The sequence below is a fragment of the Cheilinus undulatus genome, linkage group 3 (genome assembly GCF_018320785.1).
Source record: "Cheilinus undulatus linkage group 3, ASM1832078v1, whole genome shotgun sequence".
Classification (NCBI taxonomy): Eukaryota; Metazoa; Chordata; class Actinopteri; order Labriformes; family Labridae; genus Cheilinus; species Cheilinus undulatus.
In genome coordinates, this window is record NC_054867.1 from 31,157,150 (window position 1) to 31,183,915 (window position 26,766).

The 26,766-nt window shown below is 37.1% G+C and overlaps 2 protein-coding genes across 6 annotated transcripts; both read right to left on the minus strand.

Moving 5' to 3' along the window:
- Positions 1-846: 846 nt before the first annotated feature.
- On the minus strand, positions 847-13,951 carry LOC121507518 (aminoacylase-1A-like). 2 transcript variants are annotated; one of them, XM_041783923.1, is made up of 15 exons: positions 13,892-13,951; positions 13,290-13,434; positions 11,437-11,501; positions 10,082-10,186; positions 9,894-9,988; positions 9,644-9,720; positions 8,621-8,710; positions 7,699-7,755; positions 7,522-7,595; positions 7,364-7,413; positions 4,797-4,941; positions 4,566-4,634; positions 2,179-2,258; positions 1,607-1,667; positions 847-1,468 (listed from the first exon to the last, which is right to left on the minus strand). In XM_041783923.1, exons 2-15 carry the CDS (start codon positions 13,414-13,416, stop codon positions 1,304-1,306), a joined length of 1,260 nt encoding a protein of 419 aa, XP_041639857.1. In that variant the 5' UTR covers positions 13,417-13,434; positions 13,892-13,951; the 3' UTR covers positions 847-1,303. The 2 variants fall into 2 exon arrangements, with proteins under 2 accessions (XP_041639857.1, XP_041639858.1); XM_041783924.1 differs by lacking the exon at positions 13,892-13,951 and adding an exon at positions 13,559-13,664.
- Positions 13,952-14,174: 223 nt separating this feature from the next.
- On the minus strand, positions 14,175-23,995 carry abhd14a (abhydrolase domain containing 14A). Of its 4 annotated transcripts, none has more exons than XM_041782742.1 (5): positions 23,832-23,995; positions 17,232-17,506; positions 16,912-17,027; positions 16,301-16,536; positions 14,175-15,089 (listed from the first exon to the last, which is right to left on the minus strand). In XM_041782742.1, the coding sequence occupies exons 2-5, from the start codon at positions 17,486-17,488 to the stop codon at positions 14,907-14,909; spliced, it is 792 nt and encodes a 263-aa protein (XP_041638676.1). In that variant the 5' UTR covers positions 17,489-17,506; positions 23,832-23,995; the 3' UTR covers positions 14,175-14,906. The 4 variants fall into 4 exon arrangements, with proteins under 4 accessions (XP_041638676.1, XP_041638675.1, XP_041638674.1 ...); XM_041782741.1 differs by lacking the exon at positions 23,832-23,995 and adding an exon at positions 17,784-18,214; XM_041782740.1 differs by lacking the exon at positions 23,832-23,995 and adding an exon at positions 17,780-18,213.
- Between the last annotated feature and the right edge of the window lie 2,771 nt (positions 23,996-26,766).

The window sequence follows — 26,766 nt, forward strand, 5'->3', positions numbered from 1 at the left end:
CCCTAAAAGTTAAAGCAGGCCTATAATCTCAAGATAACACAAGTAACACTGAGATCAAGAAAATGGGTTTACTCCCTATCACAGCAAACTGAGTAAAATAAAATGTATGGATTCCCACATATCCCACCAGGGCTTCCATATAAGATTGTCAAACTGCTAAAGAAAGAAGAAATGCAGCAGAAAAAACAAATGATTTTCCACTGAAGGAGAAAACATCTTGTAATGTTACATTTATGTATCTTGAAGTTATGTCCGAGTTCAGTCTTGCCATCAGTAAAGCTTAGAGTTTATTTAAGATTGCTGTATTGAGCCTTTGTTTTGGGCACACGGCAGATGAGGACATTTATGTCTCTGAATGTTGACTACACTGATCATCCCTGCTGGATATTTCACAGTCAGCTGTGAGTGATATCGTCCAACATCAGCGCTTTACTTCATACATGGTCTACAGAATGAATGGGCATAAACTCCAACAGAAACACTTTAAAATCTTTTGGAAAGCCTTCCAAGAAGAGTGGTGGGCGAACTCTATATCAAAGTACCTGTATTTGAATACTGTGTAATTACACTCCCTGTAATGGTCATGGTGTAATGGTCAGGCAGCCGAATATTTTTGTCCATATAGTGTCTAATACTCTCACATTTTTGGTGCAGTTATGAAAAATTTGATTGCATGTCCTTGGAGCAGATGGTTCTTTGAAGGTTAAATTAATCGCTGGAGGTGGTCAGAAATCTTCCTCCATAACCTAGCCTAGCTAAGCACTGCTGCTCCTTTAATTAACCATCTGACACAGATCACAAACATCTGGATGATAAAGTTTAACCAACAAAAAGCAAAAAACAAACTTTTATTCAAGAAAAGTTTATTAATTAAAGCTATATTTGTGGAATCATAGTTAAAATCAAGCACATCTAAAAAAGCAATGCAGTTAAAGTTGATTGATTATCAATCAAAGTCCTACACACATTATAGTAGGTAGATTTTTCCACACAAATTAGAAATATTGTTTTCACAATAGATATCTCTTTAATACTGCACACACTCGCGCCCACTCATCCAACAATACTTACATACAGTAAGTGTGTTGTTAAAAAAAAGCTGAAGTACTACTTGGTAATAAAACCTTACTGTGCCTTTATCCTGAGAATCAAGAGAGAAAATTAGTCCTATCAAAGGCTTAGTGCTCAGTTTTGGCTTATGATATATATGTCATTATTCTTTGGTAATCTCTGCAAATATTTCAAGTGAAATAATGTCATCAATAAAAAGCATTGTAGGAGAGGATTAAAGATGAAGACTTCTCTAAGCCTCATTGGGACAGGCAGGAACACTAGCGAGAGCTGGGATGAGCCTCTCGAACACGCTGATTCCTTTCAGGAAGACTTGCTCATTCAGAAACTCGTTGTGATCATGCAGCAAGATCGGCGTGCGGTTCATAGGGGAAAAGCCGATAGCAGGGATGCCAACCTGGAATGAAAACAGAACAAAGTTATGTTCTCAAACAGAACTGAGAAAACGGGGTACCTTTCACGAAATGACAGATGTCACAACATAAAAAAAAGGAGTCCTTCATTTCCAAATTTCACATCCAGTTCTCACACTCACAGCTCGGATAAAACGGCTGTCAGTTGCAGCTGGAAATATCTCCTTTTCCAGAGTCATATTCCTGTAGTGGAGAAAAACACACAGAGACTTAGTTTCCATAACAGAAGAAAGAAACTCAGCCTTTCCTGAAATTCTGACACACGTAACATAAGGAAGGCCAGACAATGCTGTTCTTTATACACATGAGAAAAAAGGATTGTGGGAGCTGTGTGAATATTTGCAGCTAAGGTGTGAAAACTGATGAGTGAATGTATTAGAATGTTTCAGCAAGAACTGTTCAAAAATGTTTTATGATCCTCTAAAAAAAAGAAAATGAGACATTTTTGCTTATCCTTTCTTAGAAAAGTTCCTGTTGTGCAGACAGTAAAATGACTCAGCAAAGCTTAACGGAGTACACACACAGACTTGAGGCCAGATATATTGTAGGCTTCACACATTAGCTTCAACAGAAAATTATATTTTGAATTATTAACATATCTGGCGCCTAACTGCTTGTAATTTTGTTCCTGCTTTTGTGTTTGAACGGAGGCTGAGGAGACACAGGTTGTGTATAAGTGTGTAGATTATCTCACATTGCTTTGCAGGCTGTGCTGAAAGCGTTCCACCAAGGATCATCTTCCTCAGTTGAAGTCACGTTCTGGTTCATATGTTTCTGCAACGGATGGCAGCTTATTCAGTTTAGATTAATTCAACCAGGAAAACCTCACTGAGATTAAAGACCTAATTTACAAGAGTATATTGGCCAAGAGAGGAAGCATGCTTGATAAAGTTATAGAAATAAAACACAAAAGAAATGCAAACATGGATCAACTAATCCAGGGTGTCAGAGCAGGAAGTCATCAGTCAAAAATGCCAACCAACTTTGTCTACTTTTGTTAAACTCAGTTTTTGATTCAGTGTCAGCAACTGGTACAATTCTATTCACAATTTTTCATCTTAAAAAAGATGAATTTAAGTCTGGACAAACATAAATACAGAAAAAGAAGGAAAAAGGGAGGTGTTACTTGTATTCATTTGTATATGTTTCAATTGTGACATATGGCTGAGTTGGGAAGGGGAAAAGGGTACAGCTTTAGAAGTTTTAGTTTAAAGTACACAAGCATACTTAGATCATCCCACTGCATTGGTATGAGATCAGTAAATTTCCATCTAGTAAAAAACATTTCTTTTGAAGTCTTAGGGCATATCCTATTTTTCCATGTGTTGAAATTAAGTTAAATTTAAAAGATTAACAACATTTTAAATCATCTGGAATGCATCCTTTTCTTATTATGGTATTATGCCCATCATTTCTGATAAAAACACCATCTGAACTTGTGATTACATCCAATCAATGTGCTTGTGGCATATATTAAATACCCTCTACTGGTGCTGAAAATGTAATTGAATCTTCCTCTTTTGCTCTTTTGGAGAGGCACAATATCCATTTTAGAACGTCGGAATATTTCAGTATTGTGGTTGTTTTTTACAGTTTATTTTTTATTCTGACATTACTGATCTCTTACTTTTTCTCTTCCTACTCCTTTATTTTTTTATTTTTGGCCTTTTTGCCTTTATTAGATAGGACAGTGGATAGAGTCGGAAACAGGGAAGAGAGCGGGGAGATACATGCAGGAAATAGTGCCACGGGCCGGAATCGAACGTGGGTTGCCTGCGACACGGCGCGCCCTTCTCTTCCTACTCCTGTGTGCTTTCTGTGTTTGCACATATCATAGCAGTGTCATGCCCTTATATGGGCATGAAAGGGGCGTGTCTCTAGGCTAATAAGGAGAAATGTGCACATGCTTCAAGCTTAGGAGCACCAGGCATGTTTGTAAAAGATATTTTTTGTGTCCTTCCATCAATACCTGGTGGCTACATAAAATGTGGGTATGGTTGCCAAACTGTGTACTGCAGTTTCTCCAACATTTATTTGACCATGCCCATTTTAGCAACAATATTCAGTGTCTGAAAGAATGCCATCATTACTTTCGCTTAAACTCCCTTCATGTATTTGAGCTGGTTACAAGATGTGCTTCAGTTCATATTTCTTTACATTTCTCTTCTGGTACATCCTTAGTAACTTCAGTTTCTCCATTTCCCTTTTGTATAAAAACAGTGTTATTCAAAGTCATGCTGGTATGATAAAATTGGCAGATGATTATCTTGACCCCTATTGACTGTTTGTGTGTCTATCAGAATCTTAACCAGAGTGGGCTCTGGAAACTCTATTGTATTCCTTCACTGTACAAAATTTAAAGAGAGGGTGTAAAATCTTTATAGAGCTTGTATCATTTAATGCTAAACTTTTTCAGGTTATCCACTTTAATTGTAATCTAATATTGAAAATATTTAGAGACAAGCTGTGTAAGAACTACACAAAATTTCTTGCAGCAGATTCCAGGCTGCAGGAGCAGCGTACCTGAAACTCCTTTAACCCATTTCATGATGCTCTTTGGGAACAGATAGTAAAAGTAAGTCTTGTAACTGAGTCAGAATGAAGACTGTGGCGTTCAACATTTTTCACAAGTATTAGGGAAGCAGTTGAATATACCCTTCTGGTTAAGAATATGCCACTGATTTTGTCTACATGTGGTAAATGAAGGCCAGCCAACTCAAACAGGAAAGGACGCGTTAGGGTCTTTAGATTACTAATGCTCCATTATATACAGTATTGAAAGACATGTGCATAAATAAACCACCCCCATAGTGGCTCAGAGGCACAAAAGTGGCAGCAACAAGATAAAAATGACTTATTTCTGAAATATAAAATTCAGCTGCAACTTTTACTTCAATACAAGTTGCTAAGTGTGAAGTTTAAAAGACAATGAATAATCAATTAGGAATCCAAGGTATTCATTATAATATAACACTGAATCACTTCGCCCTGAGACGTGATAATACAGTGAATCTAAGCTCTTCAATAAAACAAGGACAAACCAATTTCACTTTTTTAATCTTAGTATGTTGATGGACTGACCTGAGCAAATTTGTATGTGACATCCTCTCCTGCTTCTTTACACCACTCTTTGATCTGCCTTTCAAAGTCCTGGGAGAAATTATGACAATTAGAAGGTTAAACATCGAGCCAGTGGTCATTCAACACCTGACGTCTTCATGTGAATAAGATGTCTGCAGGACTTCAGGTCACACTCATGAAAGCACTCTACAGAAACACATTTCATTTCTACTGACATGTATGTTCACATACCTGTAAATTTACTGTAGGTGGTATTCTGAGGTCAAAGCTCACGTCCATTTCGGCTGGGATGACGTTGTAGGCCACGCCTCCTTTGACCATTGTCATATTCACTGTGGTGACATCACCTAGTGTGAAGCACTCACTGGTATTTAGCCTGAGAACAATAATAGCAGTCATGAAATCACTGTCTTTACACTAACAGAGCCTAAAATAGAACACCAAAAATAAACTTCAAAGAAATTGACAGCATCTCTTCCTCCTGTTACAAAAGAACTAATTAGCAAGTCACTGTTTCCTCTCATATTTATTCCTGTCTCTGAGACACAAACACAAATAAGGGATGACCTAGCATTTCCCTTTAAAGACTAGGGGCCAAATTCATTATATTTCCTATTAATTCCCTTGAAATCTTCCTGTTAAGTATGTTGTTGTGCTCTGGATAGAGTGAGTACAGAGAGCTGTTGCATAACCAAAACTTTGTTTAGATTTAATTTAGTCATCTTGAGGTTGTGCTATTCAAGAAACATTTCTCAAAATGTATATCTAAATGCACAATAATTCACATTCTGAATACAGGAGATATTGAATATGTTCTAACCAAACCATTCATCATGTAAACATTTTAAAAAAGGAAAGAAAAAAGGAGTCAAGTCAAACTACCTATGGGTTTGTTGTTCCCAGCTCTGCGTTTACACTAACGGGACTGTGCTTCCTTTAGCCTTAGTGTTGCTCAGAGGCTTAACTACATTTCATACATGACTTTTTTGTGTGAACCCTTCCCTCTCCAACTGTTAGCCCTGCATGTGGGGGAAAAGAAACAGCAATGCGACACAGAGGCATAATAGTTGCATTTTGTACCATTTAAGGAGACCCACACATCTCCTGGACCTGTTTTTCTTACAGAAAATACATTGTTTGGTCTGAAACACTTAAAAGAAATTAGAGTGAGAGTGAGAGAGTAATTAGAGCTGAATCATCTGAGCTGATGGAGATCCATCCTTGGTTGTAGCACTGAGGGAAGGGTGGAGTAGGAAGGGGAGTGCTGAGATTTGTTTTGGGTAAAGGGACTGGAGCAAAAGTGTGACATCCACTGAACATCTACTCTGAAACTTTAATATTACACATATTAAAATCCCAATTGAAAGCTTCTGACTCGATTATGTTTACGTAAAAACAGCCTTTTTTCAGGCAGTAGTCATTCACTTCATGTTAGTGTCTTTATTCTGTTAAACAGGCTTTACACAGGTGCCAGATTATTGCTGAACAGGTGAAGCAAATGAAACAGGACTTTTCAAATTCCAAAGCTTTCAACAAGAATTCTGCATCTTCGCTTCACATATCATTAACTAGCCATTAACACACTAACAGATCCTTTAGAGCAACTCTTGCTTTGATGAAGTTAAAATGTATATTTAAAATGCCTTCTTCTGTGCCAACTCTATGCTGTTGTTTAATGTGTCCACACTGTACTGGAAGGCCAAACAGAAAAGACAGATAAATAAAAAGATCCCAGAAATGATATGATTTAATATGTAGAGAGCAATTTGAACAATGGCATAATCACAGAGATGGAGAGAGTTTATTTGGAGGGATCAAATGGGGTACTTCATTACACGCTTAATTAGAAAGTTAAAAGATTGATGTTCAACAGCCATGCTGGTGATGATCCAACCACACTAAACCAAAGCACACACACGTTTTCTAGAATTGCATTAAATTCAGTGTTCTGGGATGGTGTACATTATGTTATGAAATCCCTTCACTGTGTCTTGCTTATACCTGGGAATTTTACTACTGGCCTCCTGCATGAGGCAAATACTAGGTCAAAATTCTCCTTGTAGCGGTGCACTCATATAGATGTCATATAGAGACTGTTGTCCTAGAAGTGGGTAGCTCAGATCAGGCCTCTACTCTATCCACTTTCCTGTCTCTTAAATAAAGGCATAAAACCCGAATATAAACATATAGAACAGTTTAAAAAAGGGATTCTCCTTGCAGTTGTCAAGAATGCCAGCTCAACAAACTAGCTAAAGACACACACTAAACCAGAACCAATGACTTTCAATCAATGCCAATATTCTCATGATAGAGACTCTAACCTATTGGGTGAGAAATAGAGAAAGAAAGATTGAATATTTTGCAAAAGGCTTAGGAAAATGATAACATACAATGTAATCCTCATCAACCAAACAGGCTTAGTTTAAGTGTGGCATCTTGCATTTGCTTGCTTGTTTTGTCCTTTTATATATTCTACTAATCCTACTTCTTGATTAGAATTAAATGTTTGATAACTGCTAGGGTTTTCTTTTAGTATATTCCATTGCAGTGTCAAAACTACCATAGAAGAACATTTTTAAAAGACGGTATCATAGTATCATTTTTTTACAACTGGATGAAAAGCAGTAAAGAGGGGAACTTTGCCCTGATACTGCCAATTGGGATTCATGCCTTTAGGCAAAGATTTGGTGAATAACAAAGTGGATCATGTGTTGTGTTTTATATACACCAGTATTTATGAGGGGCCCCGTCCTACTACAGATGAAAATATAACTGCACATTCTCTATGTCAACCTCACCTTTGTTTCTCCTTCTCTCTGAAGTCCAGGAAGGAGTTGATGACTTGGCGCTGAGAGAGGAAACAATATGATCAGTGACCCTGATCAGTCTGTGACATTTTGTCTGACATTTTAAATTGGACCAGCTGTATTACTGGTTTCATAGCGTTGACACTTACCAGTTTCTCAGCAGCTGTGTTTTCCACAAACCTGGAGCCATGACCTGGGCTGCCTGGGCAGTGGACTGTGATCCCTGAGAGAAAAAAAGTTATTCTGCTTGATTTAAGATGTAGTTGATAACCCTTAAACATCTGAGAAGCTGACAAAAGTTGTTTTCTTTTAGTGTTTTTACTTACACCAGGGGTTCCTCTCCCCATAGAAGACGGTGAAGGCCTCATTAGGGTTGGCCAGACCTACAAAGCACAGGAGGAAAAATACAACACATTCAACACATGAAAACCTAAAAAGGAAAAAAGGACATACTGCTGAGCAAATGGACAGAAGTTGGCAGCATACAGTTCAGCAACTGCACCATATACACCTCCACAACCAGAGACTAAATTTAGATACATGAATGTCACAGTGTTTTTGAAGATTATTCTTTTATAGATGTGGTTGTGGATCTTGTTAAATTAGGATACAGTAATATGACTTAATAAATTCCCAACAGAATTAAATGTACATATGAATGGACATAATAAACAATCATTTTTAACAAAAGATATCACATAATGTCCCAGGCCAAGATATTCACCCTGAGCTGTGCATTTTTTAATTCTACCCCAGCTCAGGGAATTTTAAAGACTTAAGACCCCCCCAAATACTCTCATTAGTAATTCCTCATTTTATGAAGATACTCAAATACCAAGCAAATTTTAGACAGAAAATAGATTTTTATTGGTTTATTCTCCTCTAATGGACATGAAAAACAACACTTGTCGATATATATCAATATGACAACTCCTCTGATACAGATAAATCCACAACATGAATTTAAATGATGCCTTTATATGGATTTCTTCATTCCGCTTAATAGGCGATGTAGTAACAATTAAGTGTGTTGTTGCTATGGCAACAAGCAGTCATATATAGTGTTCTTGGAAAACCAATTTAGAGAAAGGATTAGAGGGAATATTAGATATACAATTTCATCAGACATCTGCAAACTAAACAAATAAGTAAAAAACAATTACTGACTTCACTTCAAGTAACTGATTGACATTCAGAGTTTAGTGACTTATACACTTTGAAAGATGGTGCAAACAGTTATCTATTTACCTTCATCCAGTGCAAAGCCAATGTTTAAGTTTTGGAACTCTGGATGCTTCACAAATGTTTCCATTCCCTTGTGACCCCCAACTTCTTCATCTAGAAAACAAAGGGAATAAAATGAAACAAAGTTCTCAAGTCATTTCTTTTCTTTCTGATCAAAAAAGTTTTGCTACGCATGTGTCGCTATTGTCCCAGGCCGTCAGATCGCTCTGTTCTAAAAGTATCATTTGAACCAGTTTTAAGCATAATTTTACCTCGATTAGACTTTGTTCACTTTTAACTTTAAGTTTTGCTGTGCTTGAAATCTTATTTTACCACGGTCTTGGTGAATACTCGATTCTGATTGGGTCTGGAAATTCCACTGGTGTCCATTAACATCTGATATATATGGATGCTGTTTGAACTTCACAAGTAGTTCCGGTCAAAAAATCATTACACTGATCCAAATTAATGCACAGCAGCCGTTAGCTGTTACTCCATTAGGAGTAACTATAGCAACCTGAGACAGTCATATTTTCTGAGCAGGGAGTACAGTGCTGCCAGCCTAAGGAGCCTACGGACCGGCATCAACCGTCACTTAACTGACATAATGCAAAATGACAGACTCCAGGTTTAAGACCAGTAACGTAAGACGGTCTTATCTTCTGTATCCGATGTACCCCTTGTTTCCAGGCTCACCTTAACACTGAGAGGTGAGTGTCACTAAAAACCCACTTCCCTCCTGTTCTAACTGCTATAAACTATTGTCAGAAGATTCAAATAACATAAACAAAAGAAAAGAAGCCATTATTTCTTTGTAGAGCCGAAGGAAACACTTCTGATAAACTGGCATGATAATATCTGCCAAATATTGACGTGTCAAAAGACATCAAAAGTACAAATTAGTGTTATCCTTATGAAGGTCTGATCAAACCAAAAATTCAGTCAGGTATCAGTAAACACACCTTAACTAGAGAAGAGGTTTAATGGGGTCAAATAAGTTGAATACAAAATAAGTAGGTAGATGAGGAGGGAAAAAAAAAATCTCACCAGGAACAAACATTAAGTGCACAGTGCGCATCAGTTTCCGCCCCTCTGCCCTCAGTCTTCGAACAGCCTGGATGTACCTGCAAATAAAAGATGACACAACAGTGTTATGACATTTATAAGAAATAGAGTCTGAGCTGACAGAGTACAGGCTAAGAGGGGCTAGTGAAAACAGATTTAAAAGTAAAGGTCACAACAACACTAGAGCACAAATCCTGTTTAGTAACAAGTCATCAATGCAGTTTATACCCACTGTATAGTCACACATTTCATGTCCTGTGTTCCCCGGGCATAAATGTTGCCCTCTGCATCTTTGAAAGCACTGAAAGCATCGTATTTCCAGTGTTCCTGGAGAAGAGATTCATATCAAATCCATTTTTTTTTCATGTCTGATACAGATAAAAACAGGATTCTAACCATAAACAGAGGTGGAGGTCATACCTGGAAAACAGGCACAACATCTGTGTGGGAATTCAGTAAAATGGATTTCAGGGCAGGGTTCGTCCCTTCCCATGTCATGATGGAAACGACTCTGCCTGGACAAACCTAGAGGCAGAGGGAACATCAAGAAAAAGGTTACCTTCTAAAAAAGTATTACTACTTTTACGGAAGCGGATTGGGGCCATTTTTGATGGAGAAAATAATTTCGGGCAAGTCGAGATTAAAGTCGAAATGATGAGAATAAAGTCAAAATGACGAGAATAAAGTCGAAATTTCGAGAATAAAGTTGAAACACAATTTCGAGATTACAGTCGAAATAACGAGAAAAAGTCAAAACTTTATTAGCGGATCATAGACGCTGCGTGTTTATGTGGCAAAGAGAGAATCTCTTTGTTGTTAAATCCAATAATGAGGTATAATTTCACATATTCATTGATATGAAGCATTTTGTAGAGACAGTCATGACTCTCTGTTATTGTCTTAAATACTCATACATTAGCAGGAGCACAGCAGTGCTCATGTCTCTCTTCCTCTTCCGTCTGATCACCTGTAGATCAGACAGGTGACAGACTCAGCCTCGTTACGTAATGGGAGAGCGAAGGGAGATTGATCACTCGTTTATTGATCATAGACAAGTTGCTGCTAATGACAAAATGTTAAAAAAGGCAAAAAATGAACACTTTGTCACATGTTGTTAAATGGAAACTCTAGTTAACAGTAGGCTATTGTGTATGATACATAAAGGAAATGTTACCTGCAAAACGCCATATACACGACGTACATTACATTTTTGTATGGAATTTAGAAATAAAAATCCCCATGTTTTCATTGCTGCTTTCATGCAGTGCTTTTTTTCATGTATGCTTCCCTTCAGATATGTCAGTAGATTTGTTTATATTGATGTTGTCTATCCCACCACAACAAACAATGATCAATAAACAACTGATGAATCTCCCTTCGCTCTCCCATTACCGAGGCTGAGTCTGTCACCTGTGCGTCTCTACAGGTGATCAGACAGAGGAAGACAAAGCTGTTCTGTCTCCTGCTAATGCATAAGTATGTAAGACAATAACAGAGGACCTGACTGTCTCTACAATACACCTTGTGCCTCATATCAATGAATATATGAAATTATACCTCATTATTGGATTTAACAACAAAGAGATCCTCTCTTTGCCACATAAACACAATGTCTATGATCGGCTGTTAGTAAAAACAAGTTTTGACTTTTTCTTGTCATTTGATTTGATTTAATCTCGACTTACCCAAAAATATTTTCTCCATCAAAAATGACCCTAATCTGCTTCCACACTACTCTGTTTGTACATAAAGTTACTACAATCTCTGACACACACCTCAATCTTTTTCATGGGTAGCCCAAGCTCCCCTGCAATCCTGTCCAGGAACTTTAGAGCAGCATCTGTAAATTAACAAACAGAGCAGAAAAGTCTCTTCAATATTATAAAGTGGGCATTGTGGTAATTGAGCCCTGTTGTAACCCTGTAACATCCCAAAAAACTCAATCAGAACCATGGTTGAAAAGTAACTAACGATATTTACTGAAATTACTGTAACTGAGTAGTTTTTTGGGTACTTGCACTTTTGTTGAGTACATTTTGAAATCAATGCTTTTACTTCTACTTAAGTATGTTTTAACTAGAGTAACTGTACTTGTACTTAGTAAAGTGAAATCCAAAATTTGTGTCTTAACACACTAGATATGTTGGAATACTGTTGCAGTAAACATGTGAAAACACCGAGATCTACATGTAACTAAATTTTGGTTTTCGATTGTCAAAAAGTTTTTCATCTCTTTCCTGGCTGGGTTTAATTTGGGTGGGGCAAATATGTGATGTCACCAGCCCACAGTGGGAAATGACCCCGCTCCTCTCGCAGAGCAGTTAATCTCAGTACAGTCTGTTGTTAGCTGATGTCACTGCCTGTATTGAAAGTTTTTGATGTGAGACACATTTGTACAATAAGTGAGGTCATCCCGTGAGTTAGACTTTTCACCTTTGACTTTAGGTGGTCCTAAAGGGTGCAAAGTACATATTCTTCATCAGTATCCATTACCTTGCTATATGGTTCAGTCTCTGCTTTATTCCTGCCAGAGGAGACCCACCTTATCACAGATTTCCAACAGTAAGGGCCTGTGTACATGGCCAGCTTTTTTAAGCGCTGGCAGCGTTCATTTCTAATTCAAAACAAATGCAGTCCAGTGTCATGAGCAATTTGCGCCCTGGCCAGAAAAAATGCCCTCAGCATCAGCTGTTCTTGTTGCCACGCTTAAAATGCTTTCGGTTGAAAACCGTTTAAATTTTGGAACAGCATTGCACTCGTCACTGTCACTTCTTCCTCACTTGCCAAACAAAATCAAAAAAGGGGCAGGACTTCTCACAATAGCAGAAAAGAAACCGATCTAACTCGTCTTTCTTCTAATTTTCAGGGTGCAGCTGCTGCTTGTGTCAGGACAGAATTCCTTTATATTGCCTGCATTTCTGTGTAAAATTTCCTTGAAATACAGGTAGAGCAATTTTATACTGTATGTTACAGATTCTACCGAGGAAAGTGGGAGTCATTTTTTGCCTCTGCTACAAAATCTAATTGAACAAATTTTTGTAGTTCACTTATATTTGATGCTGTCTAGTGTTCTCTTTCAAGACTTTCTTTATCCATCCATTATCTACACCTCTTATCAGGTTTGGTGTTGCAGGGGGTGAGAGGTGGGGTACACCCTGTACTGGTTGCCAGTCAATCACAGGGAGAATTTCCTTCATGATCAATAAAAATATGTCTTATCTTACCAGAACAGCTCAATTTTTGGCTGTTTCAAGACACAAAGCTTGTTACATAACTGGAAGTATTTAATGTCTAACAGGCACGGATAAGAACTGGACTCTGACATATCATAGCACCTGAACTGACACCAGTGAAACGGAAGCATAGAAGTCACACTTTAACATGGTTTAATATTACACTTTTCCAAAGATGATTTTTAAACATAGGTAACTAAAGTGAAATGTTGGGATAATTATACAAATTGTAAGTGAATCAACACCTTGTAGTTTCCTTTCAATATTCTTACAACTTGAATTCTTCCCTCCTTAAACAGCTTAAGACGTAAACAGTTGGTAGACGGAAATCTGTCAGTGATATTCCCAAAAGGACATGGCCATGATCGAAGCACACAGTAGTGAAGATTTCTCACCATAGTCCGGCTCTGGGTGGACAGTTTTGAGGCGGAGGTACTCTCTAAAAAGACTCACTGAGGGGTCTTCTCCCTCAGGTGAGCTCTGTCCGCCTCCCACACCTGGACCATCTTTGTCAGGCAACATGGTGGTCTTTATCTACCCCTATGAGGACACACAGATTGAAATGTTGATTCATTTAAAAAAAAAAACATGAAGTAGCATAGCAAGCACAACTTAAACATTTTAGATTGTCTCGTCGAAAAAAAATGCCTTCTGAGTTGTTCACCTCAACCGAAAGAACGAGTCAATATAATTAATAGCTCATTTTATACCGATGGTTGTTTATTCAAACCCTTCGGGTGCTCGCTGATCACATAAACATTAGCCGAAGCTGTAAACAGCAGCTGCTGCAGGATCAGTTCTGATGCTAAAACTGCTAGCTCGCCTTGTGGTCAACTTATTATTCTCTCGCGAGCCGCAGAACAAGCTACAGCTTCCTTTTAGCCGTTAGCTAACTAGCTTAAAGTATGGGGCGTCAAACGCTGATTTCATGACAGCGAACAACGTAAATTTAACGAATCACAGTTTTCTTTAACATATTATGACAAACAGTACTCACCCTGTGCCGTGAACGTGCTTGTCAGGTGAGCAGCTTTCCTCTAAGCTGACAGCAGCTGATTGACCTTCAAAATAAAAGACCCGGCCCAGGAGGTTTACCGTTACGTTAAAAAAAACCCAACAAAACAGAATAAAATTAAGTAAAATGAGAAAATATATAACATGAAATTGTCCCGTTTCTAGTTTAACAAAGACAACTAGCTTCACCTAAAATAAGATCTCTGAAATATTTTTAAAATATCTCTGGACTTCATTCTATATATATCAATCAACCGAAATACAAACAATTTAAACAATTTTTTTATTATTATTTTAAGCTATGCATATTCGTCCTTTTTTAAGTTTGTTCTTTGCATGATTGTCCAAACGTATTGCAAATATATTACATCTAACTTTATCTCCAATATATACATACATGTGTTTTTAATCAACTTGTATGTTCAATATTCTTTTAAACTTTTTTTCAGTACTCCTGTTAAAATACAACAAGACCTTTCTTGACAGCAAGGATGTTAAATAGCTCTCAATATAAAAACTGTCAGATGAGTAGCAAACAGAAGCTTTTCAAACACAGACACCTGCTACATTTGCATATTTGCAGAGACCTACACCACACCTACAAAAATGGAAACAGTAAGGAAACACATTCAGTGGTTTTACATGCAAAGACAAACATAAAACACATAAAAGTCCCCACTATACTGTACAAGCCTTAAGTTATTTTTGAAATAAGATCATGTGAGCAAGTTCCATATTTTGAGTGACTGTACAGGAAACTAAAAAAGTGCTTATATGGAAACATATGGAATACAATACTATTATCTGTTACAACAAGATTTGACATGCCATTGTCATGTAGTACACTCTGCTCCCACAACAATGTCCTTTGCTTCAGGAAGTAATATGAGAGCTCAGTCCTTAAGATAGATCAACACTTTGTCTTCATATTCATTCATCACCATTTTATCACTTCCTTATTTTGTCTTCTTCTTTCTTCTTATTCTCAGTTATTCATCTCACTTTAGTTTACTGAGAAAGTCAATCAATCCTTGGTGAAATTCTCTGGGTTTGTCCATGTAGCAAGCGTGGCGGGCTCCCTCTAACCTAAGCACAAAGTGATGTGGAAGCTGTATGAGGTTCTTGTGGGACTGTGCACCCAGATTTGTGTCCAGAGCTCCGTAAACAATCAGGGTGGGGGTCTTAAAAAGAAAACAGGAGCAGAATACCATCAGGCTGGACATTGTCAAAACTTGCATATCATTAAAAAAAGAAAGTGATAGTGACAGAAATATGAAAAAGGTTCATACAACAAAGATTATTATATAAAACTATATAATAACAAGACTTTAGAGAAATACTTTGTTTTATTTTCACAATTAGGCATGCTCTTTATCAGGGTATGGACAGAAAATCTGACATTAAATGTAATACTTCGTAATACCTTTTTCTCAAAACCCTCTTTAAAAATTTTAAGACTATCGCAATTATAATTTCTAACTGGTTACATTAGCGACATGATTTAGTAAATGTTTTGTGCTGATTGTAGGATAAAACTTTAACAACATATAAAAGGCCAGTACTATTTCTTATTGTAGTATGCACCTTTAGCTTTCTTGAAGCATTTTGAGAAACTTTTTTTTTTTTTTTTTTAACAAGTTCTGCACTTCAGTTGAAAATACAAAGTAGAACCGCATGCATTTACATTTTGAGAAAAAAAATTACATGGCATTAGATTTTGAAGCATTAGCATATCTATGACCACTTTACTGTTGCGGCTGATAAAATATAGCTACTATAGTTGAGTTATAGTAATTTTGAATATCAGTCAGAGTTTCAAAACAGCATAACTTGATTAAAATAAAATATAAACCAAAAGCACAAAAACTAATAACAGCCATGTTTGGTGAATCGTTTTAAAGGACCTTAAAATGTAACACCTTAATCTTGCATTTAAGACATTTGAATACTTTTATAAGCCTAAATTTGTGCTAAATAGTTTTTTAAATGTTAAATACTCTTTAAGACCCCACAGAAAACATTAATGTTACAACTAGTAAATTGTTAGAAAATATTTCTAAGCTAACCAGGAAACAAAAAAAATTACTAGCATTGGACAATTAACAGAAATTTGACTGGAAAATAATGAACCGAATGCTTTATGGTTCAAGTATTTGTTTTCATAGTTGTACTTCAAAGCATATCAACTTCTTACTTGTAAGATGTGGGTTGAAGACGGTAAGTCAAAAAACCCAAAGAACATCAGTGTTATACTGGATTTTATTAGAAACTGTAAAAGGTATTTTTTTAACAATTCACACAAAAGTAATTTCAGTAGTAATAAAAATGGTTGCTCTAAATCCCAAAACGATTACATTATTATTATTATTATTACTTATCCAAGGATACTTACTGGAATACTTTGGTACTGCTGTGGAGTGTAACTTCGGGTGCCGACTGGTGCTATGGGAATGAAGCCGTGTAGCTGAGCATTGTTCTTGATGAGGAATGGGATGGAGTAGTGCCCACTCATGGAAGGGCTTAAAAGCACAGGTGCCCTGATGCCCAGGGACTCCATGAACCTTGAAATTAGGTCAACACGATTCTGATCTGTTTTCAAAGCCTCTGAGTCTGGTGACTTTCCATACCCTAAAAAGAAGAAAAATTCCAAGCTCACTTGACCCCTTTTTTAATAAGTTTTGGTTGGACTTGTGATGAGAGTTGGCAGAGACCATTAGCTAGAGAACACTTAATTGCAGTACCGTCTTACTTAATTATCTGCAAATATACAACTTGGGATTGAGCAGACAAAATGCCATCTTCATAAATGTCTTGGCACACTTGGCAACCCAGCAAATGAAAATGTGAAGCTCTGGTTTTTGTAGGAACCTATACAACATTCCCTTTCAGTCATCTAACACCAGTAAGTAACCTAAACGCCATATGTATTTTTGTTGTGGTAATAATTCTGCCCAAAATCATACATATGAAGACGTTTTGTGTGTAATTTAGTTATGGGCATACCTGGTAGGTCCATTGCTAAGGCCTGATATCCATGAGTTGCCAGAAGAGCCATTGTGCCAAGTTCTTCCCAGGTTTTGGACGTAAATGCCTGGCCATGGAGAAGAACCACTTGCAGCCTGCCAAGACAGATTTGTTTTCTGATTACTTCCTGTTCACAAGTTTTCAAGAAAAAAGCATTTACAGTGGTATCTACAAAACTCTGGTGCGTGTAGACAGCTGACTTTCTTTGTCTAGTAACATTGTTTTAAAATAAAGATAACAAGAACAAAGCACATAATCAGAAAATATGCATTAATATGTATTAACTATTATTGGGTCACCTTGGTAATATCTGTCGTCCAGCACCATCAATAGGTAGAGCTTCCCTGAAGAACAGTGGAGGGTCTCCAGGAAGCTGTCCGGTGCGGATTGACACGTTGATGGTTGGGATTGCTGGAGTAGACATCATCCCAATTCTCTGAGCCTCTAGAGACGGCTCCATGCTGCCCTGGCGGATTGAGGGCAGCAGCAAGTACAGTAGCAATGTGGCCAACAACACCAGGCCCAGGACAACGAGACGATTACGAAGGAAATTCATTTCTTCCTGATGTAAGATCTGGGAGAAGTTGGAAATGAGTGGTGAGAAAAAGAAACAGACACAAAATAGACCCCACGAAATGTAATCCGTTAAAGCATAGTTAATCCCCCTAAAGAGGGGTGAAACATTATGTAGGATAGGGGTTAAGTGTTCAATGTAATTCAACCAAAATATGCAAGAAAGCTAACATTAGCTCGATTTTACACTGGTATCTCATAGCTAGCGTTGGATACAATGGGAAATGACAGGGGATTGGATGCAGCAAGGATGTAGCTCCAGAGGGAGGCATACCTACACAGATGAGACAAATACTGACACGATCACAGACAGAGAGACGAGACCTTCTGCGTAATCTTTATGTCTTCCACATGTCTGGCTGCTGCTGATGCTAAATGTTGATAAAAGGCTTCGCGTCCACGTTAGTAGTAGCTAGCTTTTTTAACTGATAGAAATAGTGAACTTAGCCTAATGCTCGCTAATATGTTCATTTTGACGGTCAGTGAACTATCTGTGTATCTCTTCCATCCTCGTTAAACTTAAAAAATATCATTTAAACTGCGAGTAAAGCGTTAAAAGATTAAGCCGAAAGGCTTAGAAATGTTATGACTCGTTTGCTGCATCATACAACCACCGCAGTGTACAGCATTTGTTTTAGCCGGACCACATTAAAAGCTGCACAACAACACTCAGCAACACATACCGTCACGTCCTGTGGAAGCGCTGACAAAACCAAAACACATGTAATTTGTTTAAGACTATATGTCTGTACGATTAAAGTTATGTTATAAATGGGTAACACTTTAGATAAAGGTACAGATCTAACTATTAATTAACTACTTATTAGCATGCTAATTTGTAACAAACTAGCTGCCCAGTAGTCATTATTAAGAGCTTATTTGTACCACATTCTACAAGATGAAAAATGCACAACTAACAGCTAACTAATAATTTTCCCTTAATAACCTCCTTATTACTGCATATTAACATTAAGTTAGGAAGTTGTTTCACATTAACTATGATCTTGATATGCTTTGCTTAGTATGGCCCTTATAAGGATGTATTACCACAGGAATAGTTTTTCTCTCTTTATTACTTTGAATAAGTATGGTCTATTGTAATGAAACAACGCATAACATCTCTATTCTTAGCAATGTCCAGAAAACTCTTAATTTAACCTTCAGGGTATGTTTCACATTTAGTAACTAGTAATTTTTCCATATTCTGAAATTGTCCCTTTTACAATTAATAATCCAGTATAGCATACAACAAATGCAATTGATGGAGCATATTCTTCTGAAATTTAGTAATAACTCATTTTTCAGTTCCTGGCAAGTGAAATGGTTGTATTATAATGCACCTTTAATGTTGTATAACCAAAGCTATAAACACTTGTGACTATTTGCAATGCCCCATGACAGTTTAACTAGGAGTTATTTGGACATTACTAAGACTAAAAATGTTATGACTTACTTCATGTGAATAAATCATACATATTCAGTGTAATTAAGGTAGGAGAACTATTCATGTGGTAAAACCACCATACCAGGGTTATACTAAGCAAAACATATCAAGATCAAAACTACTGTGAAACAAATTTGTTTTAAATATGCAGTAATAAGGAGGTTCGGTTAAAGTTGGAGCCATGTCTGCACTTTGGATGGGAAAAATATGTTATTGGTGCATCCCTAGTAAAAAACAAAAACTATTGTTTCTAATAAGTTTATTTCGAAAATGTAAAAGCAAAACAGTGGATTCAAACATTACATTTTCAAATTCTTTAATATTTTTCCACAAAGAATACAACAGTTCTTACATGGATGGAATCCCTGTAGGATACAGTACCCAGAAAACAATAATTCTACTCAGAAAAAAATAAATCAAAATTCCCCTAATTAAACATCTTGTGTGAAAGATGATAAGAAAACGTTTTGAAATACAAAACTTTTTGTTCTGATCTGTTTTCAAACAAAGCATCCATACATTAAGGCAGAATAAGGTATGTAAAATAAGGTAATTTCCTTATGAAGGCCAAGGCTGTTTCTAAAATCAATTCATGGAGTGGTACAAAAGCAAAGTTATGTAATTACATAAGTTAAAAATACAAATTCATACTTTAAGGTTTCTGATCATTTCACTCCCCAGGCAGACACTGCATTGTTTATTTAACACAGCAGAAATCATGTTTGATTCCAATAAAATCCCTATAATAGTTACAAAACTTCTCTCAAGTTCAAAATCTTATGTTGATATTCACACTGTAAGCAATGAAAAGCAGTCACGGCTGATTAGAGTATTACATTGAAATGTTAAAACCATTTTGGTATTTCTTTAAAGATCATTGGCATCATATGTTGAAACAATGAAATGTGATTATACATGGAAGACATCTTGTCTTTGTATATTTCAAGTCTGACAGTTTTTTCCAAATCAGATTATAATACATCGTTGATTCTTTACACAAACCTAACGACATATTAAGACAAAGCAAAAAATAACACCTTATTGTAATGTTTAACTAGAATAAAAGGCAAGGAAGAGATAGGTATTCATTTCTTCTAGGAAAGATTCACAGTGGAACGTGTTTTTGACATGACACATTAATTGAAAAGAAAATCAAAACACTGCAACGTACTGTCATGTACTAATAATAAAACACAAAGGCCCCATTATTGCAACCCATCAGTTCACTTCTTAAAAACATGAATTAAAGCCAGATCCACCTAAACAATTAAGCAGATAAAGTGCAAAAATAGATAAAGTTTGCAGCATACATAAAATAATCTATTGCAATACAATCTGTGTGAGTTCCCATTTTTCAGTTTGTCTATAACAGCACAGCTGATCACTCGCACACTGGTACCAGAACAGCTTTCAGGTAGCTAAATACTTTGCCATAGAGAATAAATACAGAAAGTACTGTACATACATGAAAACAATCAGCTGGCATCAGTCTAGGAAATACATATAAGCTCAGAATAAATGCTGACACAAACTGCTGTACAAGATAGTAGAACTATGAACTAAAACAACATAAAAAAAACCAAACACTGTTCTCAGGAGGGGGCTGAGATGAACACCTTAAAAAACTGTAAACAAGAGCACCATATATAAAATGCACTTTGTAGTCTAGTTAAGGCACAGTTATGAACTGAAACAGGCAGGTCCAGCCATGATGTTTCTATCAGCCAATGACAACAAAAATATTCAAGACCATATTGCTCCATCTTCTGGAATAATAATAATAATGAAATACTAGTGTAATTCACAAGCGTTAAATACTTGATCTACTGACAAACACGAACTTTTGTAGTAATCTGCATGTGTAGAACACCTTCATTTTTCTGTGTTAAGTATATTTTAAGCTTGTTATCAAGTTATCTTCCAGTTTTGCTGATATTACATCTTGGTTTCCTATCATACTGCCCACCAGGAATATAAATAAATCAAAAATGTGGAGTGAAAAAGACCTCCCCTTCTGGAGGTCAAGGTCTGTATGGAGCATGAAACAGGCTTTTGGATGAAACTATTATTTTTAATATTATTTAATACAACAAAATGCTGTTAATTATATAAAATATACAGCTACAATATAAATGGATGGGCATTAGTTCAATGAGGAGTTCCTGAGGTTGGAGCTCTGCCAGTGCAGCTGGTCACTGGACTGGGATAAAATCTTTGTCTTACTGGCAGATATGCCCACTGCTGCTGTTACTGAATCAGTATCATTAGTGAAAACAAACTAATTACCTTCATGCTGAAAAATCTGGACTGCCCTTCTCTTGGTTGGTAGACATACTGAATAGTTTCACTTCTCAGTTTCCTCAGTGTAGCAGGGTGAAGAGTACTAGTGGGAGTAAAAGGCACAGAGGCCAGGTCCCTAAGACAGAGGAGCCTCTATTCTGCCCTTTTTCTTTCTCTGCACAGGCCTCACCCCTGTACCCGCTGTAGCACTGGCACTGGAAATGTGTGCGAAAAACATCCAGCTCAGCTCGGCCAGGACTGCCCGTAACCTTCAGCTGGCCGCCCTGGCTTGTGATGCTGTGTGTTAAAGGGCTGAGATGAAGGTACACGTCACTGTCCGGTACTTTGCGTAGACAGCGACCGTGGGATTTACACACTTCCTGGCTGCACCGTTCAGCAGCTGTAGACACATTGAGCAGGTACCGGCCCAGCGCTCCCTGAAGATATTTGTCAAGGCTTAAACAGTTTGCCTGCAGATAAAACAAGAATGTTAACTCCAGACCTCTAAAAAAAACCTAGGCTATTCAGCACAGAATTTAGAGTAAGAAATGGCACTTACACGGCTGCTTGCATAGGAGGTATCCCCCCAGAATACAACACCTGCAGCTCCAAGTGCTACACTCTCACCAATGGTGGAGACCAGATCCATCTAATAACATTCACATAAAGTGATCAGTAGTCTGCCATACGGAATAATGCAAAAAAAATTATCAAAAAGAAAAGCATATCATTTTTTCAATTGCATTTTAATCCTTCCTTCTTCCTCATGGCAGCAACAGTGATGCTATCAGTGTCAAACTAAATCCAAGCTGAAGCATTATTAAGTATTGTTGACTTCACTATCTTGTAGCCCCTTAATAAACATACCACGCAGATGATATAAATATGTTTAATGGGACCAACATGTGGTCTCTTAGTGCTGCATACTCCTATCCAATGGTTCCATATATAACTGACAACCTAGTTATCACACGTTCATGCTCCCTTCATGTCATGAATTGATGCTCGAGCAATCTTACCTCAGTTAGGACAATCATCTGACTGATGTAAGTAGGCCGGGTGTAAACAAAAACAGGACGTGCCAATCCATCTCCAACAGATGCCAGGCGCATCGCCTCCTTTACCCTATTTCGGACAAAGAGGCGCCCATAATGTGTAGAGCTGAGCACAGAGCCAATGTATATGGATGGGAAGAATGCCGTACATTCCATCCATAACCAGTTCAATTGATCATTGCGAGCAATTTCTACAGCAGGACAGCGCCCTGTGTAGTTCTTCAGACCACCTCTGTAGTCATGGTTGTAACAATCTGGAAACAGGTAGAACCCCCACAGTTGATTTGGCCTCAAATTTTTGGCAAGTCTCAGGGTTTCCAGCATGAATTTGCGAGCCGACAGCTCAAATTCCTGCTGTGCAACTTTACCCACTTGTTCTGGGGTCCAATGTGGGTTCTTTGCTGCCACCAGTTCACGAGATTTTTTTCGATAGATATCTTTAGTTTCCCAATTTCGTATCCATAATGGTCTCCACTCCTCCCAGTCAATCACAGCCAAACCTTTTGCCTCTGGTTCCCGGATATATTTCTGCACACCTTCAGGCATCTTCTCATAGTGCTGTGCGAGGCTGGCAAGCTGTGGAAGACCTCCATTAACTGCGGTGCCACCACGCTCATAATAGGGATACAACCCAAGACGCTCTTTATAGAAGATAGTTAGGTTCTGCCGGACAAAGCCCTCATTGGGGGATGCCACAACGTCAAACTGGTCCAGTGACAAACTTACACCATATCTTGGGGTACAATCCTGCGTTGGGGCATTCCAGACAAGAAGAACTGGCTTCTGGGAGTATAATGGCCATCTTGTCTGCTTTAAGTCTGCTGAACATAAGACTGTCCAAGATATCAACAGAGTCAGGAGCAACCAAGACAGTTTGTTCGCCTTGGTGAAAACAGACTGAGAAACAGCCTTCATGGTCACTGCTCACAGTCTCTCCCCTTTCACTGGAAAAGATAAAAAAGTTTTTTTTTTTTTAAATAGTAATAGTATTTGATATATGCGGCAAAAATTACATTTATGGAAATAGGGGACTTTGGAGTTAAATTTGTTTTAACACAGTCAGCAATAAGCACTTTATGTCAAGTTTGCATGTTTGTGGAGTTCCCGTATATGTCACACATTGAGTTTATGTGAGCATATTCTGTTTTAAAGACTGCACTTTGGCACTTTCATGAAAATTTTATTTACAAGACTATAAAGTATACCAGCTTTTCTGATCGTTTAATCTCATAGGACTGAAATCGAATAAACAGCTGTAATAACGCTACACGAGCGAAGACCATCAGTATGAAACGTATTTGGTAGACTGTGTACAAGAATGTATATAATCTATTAATGTCGTAGTATTGGTACAATATTATCTACAAAGGTAAAATACGCTATTAAAACAATGAAATGACCTCAATTTAACATTTTATTACTGTGTACTTAGACTACTTTACCGCTCTTCCGTCAACGGGAGTGGACATAACTTAGCTACATTTGTTTCATTGAAACTAAACAGGCGTGCGGTGTTACCTAACGTTTTGTTTCTTCTTTTAACTGACCTGTTCCGATGAAGCTGACGACACGGTCTAATTCCACACATGCAACCGTCATTTAAATAACTTTTCCACCGCCCTGCCATGTGAAAAGTAACGACCATAGTCCGTTCAGTCCATGTTAATGATTAAGAAAGTTAGTATGCTAAAGGCTACCAGTAACTACGACACGCGAAGTTATGACGGGGAAACGTTGGGCAACATCAGCTCGGTGTATTGACCCCCGGAGCAGGGGGATTACGAATATAAGAACTATATCATTAATCTTTTACTGCAGTTTTTAAAAAATACTATGCCGTGTTTCCAATCAGAAAATATTTTTTTATTAAATAATAAACCATAGTTTCGATCTAACTCTGCACAACTGAAAAATAATCTCTAAATCTTGTGTTAATAACTCCTTGACTTTGTGCTACAGTGGTATGTTCTTCAAGCTCTGCTGTGACGTAGCGCCAACAACAACAGGCACTTCCGGATAAAAACCAAGCAAAATTAAAGATAAAAAAGGTTATTCTGTTTGTCGAAGTTTGATCAAAATTTAAATGAATAATCTTGTTAATCGAAATTAATGTTTATTTTGGTGTTTTAGATGTTTTTATACTCATTAGTAGGGAAGCGTTATCGGGACGTTACCTGCATTGGAAACGTTAAAATGATCTAGATAAATTAATTTTATTTGGATTTTTGACATTTAGAAATTCTTCACGTTGAAACAACTCCATGAGTACCTGGATGCATAGCCTACTGGGCCTATAGACTTAAAAAATACTGCACAGAAACATGAAAGTAAAAGTACTTTTATGGACAAAAAGTTCCACTTTGACTGATTCTTTAATTTTATCTATCTTTTCTATCCTGAGCAGAAATTATACTCTTACTTGCTTTTACCCTGGCTTAAGTAAGGTGGATTTCTCATTGAGAGATACCTTTGTTTTTATTGATGCATATTTTGTCTCTCATATGCCCTTATTGGTGGGACTTTGAGCACTTCATCGTTTTTATCATGTTTTAATAGCGTTATTTCTCTCTAATGTGATGGTTCATATAACATTTGTTTTATGAATATCCTAATATATCTCCATCTCTTGCTGGCTGCTAAACAGTTTTACATTCAGATACAATAAAGTAACTGGAACATAACATGTATCAAATTTTAAGATAAAGATGGAAGAATAATTCCCTGACTAATGAAATCAAATTACCAATGGATCATTGCACTGAAATGCACAGTATCATTGCTCTCACCCACACGTATGTGCTGATGTTTTGGCTTTTGTATTTGTTTTTTATTCAAGCCAATTCTAGCAAAAGACTAAGTCATCTTGAAATCTCTGAATAGTGCATGCAAGTAATGTGACTTACCAGTAATTGTTTTGCCTCTTCGTTCTGGATGATATCAAGCTGATCCACATGCAAACAGGTCATGCTTTTTTTTCTGCTCTATTATCGTATTTGAAAGAAAAAAACACAGGCTCATTGTGTTGAAGTGTAAAAGTGACTGCTATTTAAATATCTTGCAGGCTCCTCCTCTGTCTGAGATCTAGCTTACACACACTGGCACAGTGCCTCAGCATAGGATTTTCCCTTTCCCTCTTTTCAACAGCACTGTCTGAGGAACCTTCTCTCTCTGTGCTGCTTTGACAACTCTATTTGAGCAACATTCAAATCTATAGCAACTGAAATATTATGGTTGAATGTCACTGACTGGGTGCAAAAGCAAAAAGCATTCATCTTTTTAATCTATATGGTCAGATCAGGACAAGATTACAACAAAGCATAACAGCATAAATGTAAAATTAACACCAGATAACGAGAAAAAACTAATTTCTGTCACAAGACAATTTGAATATGATTTGCATAGTTTAAAATTTGCTTGGGTAAATCACTGTGCTAACATGATTTTAGCACTGAGGGATGCAGCACATGTCATGTAAAGTGGCTGTTTAAAAAGGTCACATTTTGGTTATTAAAAAAACTCTAATCATGACAGCAGTCCTTAAAACTGCCTTTTCAGCCAGCTTTTATCATCTTTATCCCATGTCTCTTCTATTAAGGAGACAAGAGCGAGAAACATAGTAGCAGCTCTGGCTTACAACAATGATTTAACAAGCACATGTGAAGTTTAAAGATTTAATTGATCCACTAAACTGTTTGTGAAAGACAACTTGTGTTATATGGAATCTGGCAAAGTATTAAAATTTTTACAGGTTATGAAATGTTATAGTTCTAGATCAGGCTGGAAGATAATGTCATTCAGTAGATGTGAATAAACCTACTTTTCTAATCAACAACAGAGTGAAGGTTGTGATTTTAACTCTATGATAAGGCAGATAAGGAAAGACACATTGTGATCAGAAAGGGCAATAAGACAATAACTGTCACTGTTATAGACTCACCATCTGCTACTTTGTTATGTAGTTTTAAAAAAAAAATAGAGACAACTTTTCACTGTGGATGTAAAAGCTGCCATAATAAACTGCAGTCATCATCTGATTTTTTTGTTATGCAACAATAACTGAAGAAGTCGATATATCCATGCATCCATTTGCACTGCCAGGCCACACATAATTAATTAATAAAAATATATATCTCAAAAGCATGAGAAGATATACAGGAGCTAAAGCTGCTCAGTAGCATTTGTGGAGTTGCTTTATAACTGTTTAGTAAGATCTCAGTTTGCGCTTGAAGCAGGGAAAACACATTAAAAAGGATTTTCTCGTGATTTCCTTGATGCTGTTTCCCACATTAAAAGCAGCCACTTAATGCAGCATTATCCAATGCAGAAGAATTCTTAAATTAATTTTGATGACAGGGCACTATGTAATAATATTTCCTGTGAAAAATACCTCAATCTATGATTTCATGTCCTAAAATGTTCCCAGACTGTGGTCAGCAGAGCCAAAGGGCTGACTGGTGGTTTTCTGAGTCTTTTTTTCCTTTC